At 29.2% G+C, this 9,894-nt stretch overlaps 1 protein-coding gene across 1 annotated transcript; it reads right to left on the bottom strand.

The window, feature by feature from the left end:
• Positions 1-307: 307 nt before the first annotated feature.
• On the bottom strand, positions 308-9,794 carry LOC135925139 (RNA-binding protein NOB1-like). The gene is made up of 10 exons (XM_065460340.1): positions 9,712-9,794; positions 9,533-9,665; positions 8,498-8,604; positions 6,521-6,787; positions 2,569-2,680; positions 2,259-2,328; positions 1,852-2,026; positions 1,456-1,556; positions 1,213-1,354; positions 308-625 (listed from the first exon to the last, which is right to left on the bottom strand). Exons 1-10 carry the CDS (start codon positions 9,778-9,780, stop codon positions 410-412), a joined length of 1,392 nt encoding a protein of 463 aa, XP_065316412.1. The 5' UTR covers positions 9,781-9,794; the 3' UTR covers positions 308-409.
• Positions 9,795-9,894: the final 100 nt, after the last annotated feature.

Here is a 9,894-nt window from a genome sequence, read left to right on the forward strand (position 1 = left end):
ATTCCCTTTAATGTTATATTTTAATTTTATGATTTGTTTCTTAATGTATTTTTTAAATATTAATGATAATTTCAATTCATAAATTATTTTCCTCTCATTTAGAAATTTAAATTATATTATTATAAATAAATAACTTTTCTTTTAAAAAAAAATAATGTTAAATAATAGAAAATTTCTCTATTATTTTAAAGATTTTCTCGCCAATCAACAATTCAAAAATGTTTAAATTCCTATAAGTTTTTTTCTCCTAATCTATCTTTCACTAAATTATTTTTTAAAACAAAATATATAAATTTTTCAAAATAATAAAATATATTTTATGTTCGCATTGCACATAACAATATAAATAGAAATGAAAGAAAACAAATTTTTACAAAAGTGAGAAATTTTCATTTAAAGAAAAAAATTGTCATCTCCTTGATCTCAATCCCGAAACCAAGAATGCCCTAGATTCGATGTCTGTTTTGGAGAAAGGAGAATCTCCCGCAAAATTGGTCCCCGATTCAACGTATTTCCTTTTCCGGTTTCTATCACGGGGAGCTTCGTTATGGGCCAATTTTTGGCCCTCTTTGAGGACAATCGAATGTTTGGGATGCTTTCCCGCAGCTGGGGCTGGCAAGGAAAACTATCGTATTTATAAATTAAATAATGTAAGATGGGTTTAAATAGGTTTAAAATATATCTATATAAGCATTTCGTAGTGTTTGTTCAAATTACTTTTCGTTATAATTACAAGATATGGCTATAAAAAAACTAGTTCCAGTTACTTGTTATAAAATGTAACTGGTTCCAGTAACATATAACCTAAAAATGTAATTGGTTAATTTAACAACATTAGTATTTTGCATTAATCAGTTTCCCCTTTAAATTTATTGCATCTTCCTTATAAAGTAAATTAATGTCCTTCGTGACTTATACTTTCTTGACATTTAAAGAAATCGATAGTCTTACAAAACTCCCAAGAGTGATCATACATAACTGGAATATAAGACCTCACCTACGGTTAATTCTCAAATCTATCCCCGAAAATTTTTAAAATATATGTATTTCACCAAATTATCATGTTTCCTACTGTCAAAATGTCTATTTGCTTCTTTCTTTCCTCCCAATAGCGCTAATATATTTTCTTACTTACCATCTTTCATTCCGTTGTAATCGTTTTCCAAATTTCTTATTTAATTTATCTCAAATAATTAAAATAATATATCATACCTTAGTTCTCCTTCTACCGACCATTTTTTGTGGATTTATACGAAGAGCTCTGTTTCCTTCCGCGTCAACAGAGTAAGCGACGCGCGTAAGAGACTTGTTACCGCAATGCTTACAAAATTTCTTATGTGTGTCCGTAGTCGTTCTTTGAAGGGGGGGGGGAGAAGTTAATTTATTTTATGAAACTGGGTTTGAACCCCATAAAAAAAAGAATAAAAAATGGTGGTTTGAATGCTTTTTTTTTACTTGTAGCAAGCCTTGCAGAATAAAACGTATTCTTTTATGGCTTGTATGATTCCGCCATTCCTCGATGATCTCACAGGGATTTTCAATTTGAACAAAACATTCTAGCAAATTATTTTATTTTAACAAAACGCGTTGTTTATTTTCAAATCATGTGTTTATTAATTAAGAATTTTTTTGGTAATAATCAAAAAATGCTCCGCTAAATTAATTAATCAATTGATGAATTTTAAATTAAGCTTTAGCCCGGAATGGATGGCATTGACCACTTTGATTCTCAATTGACCAAATTAGATAGGTGGTTGTTTCATTTGAATCGAAAAAAAAATGTCTAATCTAAAATTTAAAAAGTGAAACTTTTATGAGAGAAGAGAGAAAAAAAAACGAAAAACACGAAACCTGCATAGCGAAATCGTCCGTTAGGCACGCTACGTAATCGCTACTCGTATTATTCGCGTCACCTACTCGTTTCTTTTCTAAATCCTTTCCGTCCTCCTCGTCGTCGTCTGAGGATCGACCATTATTCAGATCACTTTCTTCCTGTAATTGGGTCCAATCACATTCCCCCGAATTCCTATGAAATGTTACATATGTTTATTTTTATGACCCTGGTGGGTAGGAAATGTTAAGTAATTTCTCTGGCAAACTAGGGTTATGGTCCCTCAAGAGAATTTATAATCAGGAGAATCACTAGTTTGATCATTAGATGTTTGTGCTTTGAAAAATCAATTCGGTGATCAAACCAAATCAATATACAGGGGGAAATGCGGATGGGGGGGGGGTTGATTTGATTATAGAATAAATACTTTATATGCACGGCTAAGTTTCCGGGGGTAATCCATCCTTCTTCTTCGTTTTCGTCTGCTCGCGATTGCGCTTAATATTTGTAAATTAAATTATAATAAAATTCTTGTAAATTCATTAAAGTAGTATTGTTAATTTAATATTTACCAATTAATCAATCCTAATATAAATAAAATCTTAACAATCTGGACTATTGTTCAGTGGAATCGAAACAGATGATTTTTTTTTGTAATTTTTATTTATCGTATAACAATGCATTTCAAAAATTTTCTATAAATTGATAATTATTGTCAAAAGATTTTAAAATATTACCTGTTTCCGAATTTATAGAATATGTATCGTCTGCGTCGCCCATTTCATCCGTATCAACCATCTCAATAACATCTGATTTTGAGGAAGTGTTTTCAACTGGTGAGTCTATGCACTGTAAAATATTATTAATTTTAAATAACAAAGCTAAATGATAACATTTCCACTGTGATCAAATTTAAAAGTTAGATTAAATATATTTCTGCATTATTTTTAAAAAATTTACACATAACTTTTCCCGTTTCAGTCATGCATTGTCGGTCACAGTACGAAACTTCGTAAGTGATCTTTTTAAAAAATTTGTGCAGGAGATTAAAATATTACAAATAATTTGCACCAATGTGATAAGACAACACAATTTGTATAATAGTTATTAAAATTCGGGCTTTTAGGTGATGATAGAATGGATCCAATTGTAAAAAAAAGAGTATTTTGCAAAAATGTCACGAGATTTCGCGATCTGAGTGTGACCCACAATATTATATTTGGTGGATTCGAACCCAGAACCATCGGATTGACAAACGAGGCTCTTATCGACTAGGCTAAAGATGCTTACCAGAAATAACGAATTTTTAAATATATATTATAGCTATCCAAATGGAAATTAAATTAAATAACAATACCAATGCCTTTGGCAGTCTCCATCATAAAGGTCAATGTGGTTTTAATTATACATATTGTCGTGATCGAGATTTTCGTATATATGAAACTGTCAATGTCAGTTAAAAAGATATGTCTAAATTAGACAAATATAATTCGCGATTGAATGTTTTAAATTATATATTTTGTTATCGACTATATACATTATTATTTTCTAAATATTCTTTAGATAGGATTTGATACTGATTGACATTACAATAAATTGATATATATATTTTTACTCGTCAATCAGAAACAATTCAACGCAAGAAGAGTTCTAAATAGTATTCCCCAATCTCGAAGACCCTTTTTAATAAATTAAAATTTGATGAGAACAACGATAATGTATTAAACCAAAACAGTTTTGAATATGGTGAACACAGATGTTCCTAATTTCAACGTAACTTATACAGGTGGTTTAGCAGCAGGGATGGAGGGTTAACTAATGACGAAAAGTTGGGTGTTGGGCACATAAAGAAGATTCAAAAGAGAAATCGCTAGCCCAATTCCTAGACTGAAAACCATAATAATTATGGGATATATAATATAATAAACAAAGGGAATTTTCTGAGTTTACTGAAATTGGAAAGATTTTGGTCGGCTCAGTCTTTGTCAACCGTGAACTCATTTGCTACGAACCTCCGAAGAAGGAACCTGATGATTGGAGTCGTAATCAAAGCCCCATAATTTAATATACCAAAGAGTAAAAGAGTTACCTAAGAATGCTACAACTAAAGAGGCCCTCAAGTTATGTTATCCTCATATATGAGGCAAATGTAAACTGGTTCAAAGAGAACCATCATACCGGCCAGGGACCAACCTCTGGATATATAAAGAAAGCGATAAGGGCAAAGTTCCTGAGTAAGACTGCAGGTTCATTAATGCAATCCATCAAGATGCACATTAAGCTTTCACAAGGACTGTAGTCAAACAGTTAGGATTAAAAGACGTTGCAAGTTCCGAAGGTATCATACCGGATCTAATAAATGGAGGGGCATTTTTTGAGTTTACTGATCTGAAAAGAATATTTTGGTCTTCTCAGTCTTGGTGTGATTCAAGTGCACTCATCTGCTACTTATCTTAAATGAGGAAACCTGGTCCTTCGGGTTATATGCGACCCATGGAAGATTATTCATTCAATATTTAACAAATGGTGCAGAATTGAGGCTAGTAATCAGGTGGCTCTTAGATCATCAGTCTAATTTCAAAAATAAAATATTCATGGATCAAACCAAATAGATTTTCGACAAAGAGGCAAGAATATTACAGTGTTGGAAGGTATAAAAAAAAAGGAATATACATGGAAAATTTATATAGGCGGTTTGTGCTAATGAAGTAGTTAAGTGAGAAAAATAATATTTTTAATGTTATGAACTTGGTTAAAGAAAGATAAATATAATAGGTTGATATGTATATAGTTTAAAGAAGTGTGTTGTTTTTATCGGAGATTAATTATTAAAATAAACTTGCATATAAATTTTAATTAGAAATATTTTTGTTGAACTTAGTAATTAAAATATCAGGTATATTGGTGTTAATGAATTTACATTAGGATTTGATTTTTAAAAGATGAAATGCAAAAAAAAAAGTAAAAAAAAAGTGAAGAAAAATAATATTAAAAAAAATTGAAAAGAAAAGAATGTAAAATAAAAGTAAGGGATTTCACAGAAGTAAAATACAAATTGAAACAAGTATACCTGGCAAGCGAATGATGAGGTGACAAAGAATCGATGCTAGTGGAAAGATGATTGCTTGGACATAGATGAAGAAAATATAATTGCACCGTCGTTAAGACAAAATGATGAACCATGAATAAAGAGATGCGATGATAGCCAATCAAATAGCAACGTTAGGAATCGATGAGAATAACTAGATGTGATATATGACAGGATGGAAAGCAAGGGAATAATATTAAAGATGATGCAAAAGGAGTTTTATATTTAAAGTATATTGCATTTGTATAACGTACGTATAGATATTAGTTTGGCATTAGAGATATTTTCGTTTGAGCAAAGCTTCTGCTACAAAGTGTCTAGCTGCACCTACTGGAATGCTATTTATTTTCAAGTCCAAATATGATACATTCGGAAATTGCAACGTTTGTTAACCTTAACTGCTTGAGTATAGTCCTTCCGGAAGATCAATAGGCAGATTAATGAACTACATTGATGAGCTTAGCATTGTCAACTGAGAACTTTGCCCGTATACCTTTCTTCGTATATCCAGAATAGTCATTGGCCAGCATAATGGTTCTCTTTGTCCTAATTTACCTTACCTTAGTCACGGATATGAGTACAACACATAACCTGGGCTTCTCTCTGTTCGTATCTTTCTAAATAAACTCTTTTTCGGCATATTTAACCCTAGGGGGCTCTTGTACTCTCCAATCACCATCAGGCCCCCTCTTAAGAGATTTGTAGCAGGTAAGTGCTTAGTTAAAGCACGCAAAGACTGAATCGACCAAAAATCTTCTTTTCAATTTCGGTAAACCGAGAAAATGTCCTTCCATTCATTAGAGCCTGCATCCCATAATTTATTAAGGTTTTACTATTTAAACTTATATAGATATTTTAAGTATGCTTAACCTATTAGCGACGCCACCATTTCTGCTGCTAGGTCACCATCATAAGTTTCGATGAAGTCAGGAACATAGTTGCACTTCATAACTGTCGATGTTGTATACATTATCGTTGTTTTCATAAATTTTAAATTAACAAATGGAGACTTTTGAGATTGGTATATCAAGAACGCGTCTTGGATTGACTTGTTTCTAATCGATGAGTAAGGATATATATATACCAATTTATTGTAGTAACCAAATCATATCAAAAGCTTAAATATTGTCGATCATTTGAAACAAATCTCCAAAGAGGGAAGATGGTGATTGGAGTTATATAAGCCCTGTTGTCCTCATATCCGAGGCAAAGATAAATTAGTTCAAAGAGAACCATCATTTCAAAAAAAATATGTCAAGCAATCATGTCAACTCCCACCTTGTTATGAGCTTATAGGCAAAGTAAAGGGGGAGGTGTGATCAAGCTTATCGTATAAACTGTCAATGTCAGTAAAAGATGTCAATAAATTAGATATTATATAATTCGTGGTTGGGTGTTAAAAATATATAACGATTTACTTGATATTCGCAATCGATAATATTAAATCGCAATCATTATACTATTATTTTCATTATTATGCTTTAGTTATAATTTGTTATTGATTGGTGTTACAATAAATTGATATATATTCTTACCCGCCAATCAGAAACAATGAGTTCTTGATATATATGAATAAAATAAAGATATTGATAGGCGCGTACTTGTTGTTCGATCATTATTTTTTCCATCATTTGTAAAGTCAAATCCCGGATAACATCGTCATCTTTTTTATTGAGAGCTGAGTGAGCCGGGGAATAAAAACCAAAGATTTTATCGTCTGCTTCTATAATTTTTCGTTTGTCAATTGTTTTGTTCGTGTTCCATACATTCGTAATAGTGGCACATGTGGTAGATAAATTATTCGTGGTATTTAAATGATTTGTGGTTAAAATTTGTTCTTTTGATGAAGGAGGAAGCAATTCGTTTGCCTAAAATCGCATTTTTTTTATAGAGCAAAATTAGGCCACAGATTTTTTAACACTTAAAAGTAATATAGAAAAAAAATGAAATAACTGATTAGTATTTGTTTGCTGTTACCAATACCCGAAGTATCGATCTGATGGTAGTAATATTAATTTGTTTTTCTGAAAATAATAATAGCCAGAGTTATTGTTGATAATATAACTCTCTACCCAGTATAAATCACACAATTTACCAACACAAATCAAATAAAATTGATAAATTTTAAACTACTAATTTTATTGGCCAACCAATACATCAAAATTATAAAAAAATAAAAATGATTATAAAATCTTGTCCCTTTTATACTTTTTTGGGACAAAGAAATCATACGTTCTACACGTGATATATAAAGTCAAGCGGCTATTTATAAATACGATAAATATTAAACAAAATAATGTTTAAAAAAATATATTACGGAAATGTAAGCAAATTAATGTTAAATAATAGGTATCACGTGGTGCTATAAAAGGTTAAGTCAATCTTTTTTTGTCTAATTTAAGATTTAGATAATTACCCAGGCTAAGAGATTAGTGCCAAAAGTTAGAAGTGAGGCTTGTTTTAGCAAAATCTGGAAGCTTAGCTAATATTTTTTGACTCAAATCTCATTAATGAACACACTTTATATTCCGTAATATTTTATGCAAATTAGTAGGGCTGTGCCGATATTAAATATCGGATCGGATCGTTACCGATATTTAGCGTTTTCCGAAAATATCCGATCGGGCCAATACCTGTAAAAAACGGATCTGATCTTTTTACTTTTCTTTTCTTTTTTTTGTTATTTTATTTTATGTTATTTATTTTTTATTATTATAATGTTTTCTAAATAATTTTTTTAAATTTAATTTATTTTTTAAAAATAGATTTATAGTATTTTATAAGTTTTTTTTTATAAAAATAGAAAGGAACACCCAAAGTTTTATTTATTTTAAATCTTTTAAAATAACGCCAATTTTTTTATTTATACTTTAAATAAAAGAATTTTTTTAAATAAGGTATCTGAATTATAAATATAAAGATAATATTGCAAAATGCGTTATCTGTGGAATCATCTGAGTCTGCCTTCAGCACGGCAGGAAATATAGATAGTCCATATCGTAGAAGCTTATTCCCAGAAAATCTGGAGGCTCTCATATTTATTAAAAAAATCTAATATATTATAATTCATACCAACTATTATTAAATACATAATTTTTTATTATAGTCTTAATTGTAGAAATAAAAAAATTAAATTCATAATTCGATTTTTTGCATAAAAAATATTGATTTTTTAATTACATTTGGTTCAAACGGGGGTGATTAAAAATCAGTATAAATATCGGATCGGTACTTGATATCGGTTATGAAGCATTATCGGAAAATATCGGATCGGTGAATATGTGGATCGGCACAGCCCTACAAATTAGATTGCAAAACATTTATTATTAACATACTTATTGATAAATTATCCCATAAATTAAATTATATATATATATTTATCAATTTTTTTTTGCCTGTACCAGACTAAAAAGCCAATTGCACAGTCCAGAGCTTAGAAAAATTTGTCTTAATCAGACTTTTTATAAATTTCAATATCTCTGACAGTAATAAACTTAAATTCTCATTTTTTTTATTTTATATGAAACATTAATAATCATTATTTTTTTTAATTATAATATCAAATTTAGGGTTTAAACCTTATCTCGAATCCCTTCCAGATAATATTCATAAGCAAGTGCAATCAATTTTATGTCGGTCAATGAGAGGACAGAGAAATCCCCAGTTGTTTTGGCAGCTTCAACCACTTTAAGAAAAAATATTTAACAATATTTAATCAATTATAAAGTATATCAAAAAATATAATACAAAACAACTCAAAATGTTGTATATAAATAAAAAATAAATAACTAATAGAATATATCTCCTTGTCTTTAAAAAAAAATTTAATAAATTAATTCTCACATTTTTGTACATTTATATCTAATAAACAGAGACCAACATGCCCAGAACCAAGCCCAAAAATGGTTTATAAATATCCGTGTTGGGTTTAAAAATCAGCCAGTCTAGGTCAAATATAATTATTATCCAAATACAATTGACAACAGGCAAAAATTTTTGGTGGACTACAATTTTTTTTATTGAAAATTCAATTTTTAATGTATTTCTTCAAGAAGACCAAAGTATAGCACATTAGGGTTAATTAATAGATATGCAAGAAATAATTTTTTTAACACAATGCATCCCCAATCCATAGAAAAAAAAAACTTCTTTCTGACTTAACCAAATCTACAATATAAAAATTTTTTAAACTCTTTTTTTATAATGTTATAAAATAATGTAAAATGAACAAATTAATATAAAATCATACCATAATTTATTATTATTATTTATTAGTTATAAATTGAAATAGCTTAAAAAAATATTTACAATCCCAACTCACTTAAAAATAGTTGAGACTCAGAGGGGAGTTAGAGAGTTTAATAAAATCACCATTAATCACAATTTTCTGACATGAGAGTTTTATAGACCAGTAAAAATTAATATATAAAAATCGGTAATATACATAATTCAGAAAAGACCAAATCATTAAAAATGTAATATTAGATGCTAGTCAATTCCAATAAATGTGCATAAAATAGATATTGTATACTGTATTAAAATATATTCATTAATTAGTTATTAATTTAAACAGTTGGTTATAAATAAAAAATTGTATTAATAATATTTTATACCAGCTTTAAAGTGTTCCTTTTGTGGTTCCTTAATGAGTAATTTATATGGTAAAACAGAGAGCCTTTGCCTAGTATTCTCATCTTTTATTTCATCAACAACTTCTTGAATTGTGTAAATGTTTTGTCCTAAAACCTAACATAAAAATTTAATAAAATCAATTTGTATAAATTGTTATTACATTTATTGGCGCATTTAATAAGAAGGCTGTCGAATCTACTACAAGATTTTGACACTTTTTAAATAGCATGATTTAAAGAATAGGTGGTAAAAGATAATAAAATAGTCGCTTAGGCAGTTAAGAAAAACGGTTAAGAAATAGTGCTACTTATCAACTTGATGAACATGGAAACGATAATTAAAT

This window comes from Gordionus sp. m RMFG-2023, chromosome 2 (genome assembly GCF_954871325.1).
Source record: "Gordionus sp. m RMFG-2023 chromosome 2, tfGorSpeb1-WG-v2, whole genome shotgun sequence".
NCBI lineage: Eukaryota > Metazoa > Nematomorpha > Gordioida > Chordodea > Parachordodidae > Gordionus > Gordionus sp. m RMFG-2023.

Bases quoted from the DNA above. Each gene is read 5' to 3' on its own strand.
- LOC135925139 (XM_065460340.1), bottom strand. From the start codon at position 9,780: ATGCTATTTAAAAAGTGTCAAAATCTTGTAGTAGATTCGACAGCCTTC. The intron at 2,027-2,258 runs GTATTTATTCTA...AACATTTCATAG, and splicing joins AACTTAGCCGTGCATATAAA to GAATTCGGGGGAATGTGATT. The intron at 626-1,212 runs GTATGATATATT...TAAATACGATAG, and splicing joins TCGGTAGAAGGAGAACTAAG to TTTTCCTTGCCAGCCCCAGC.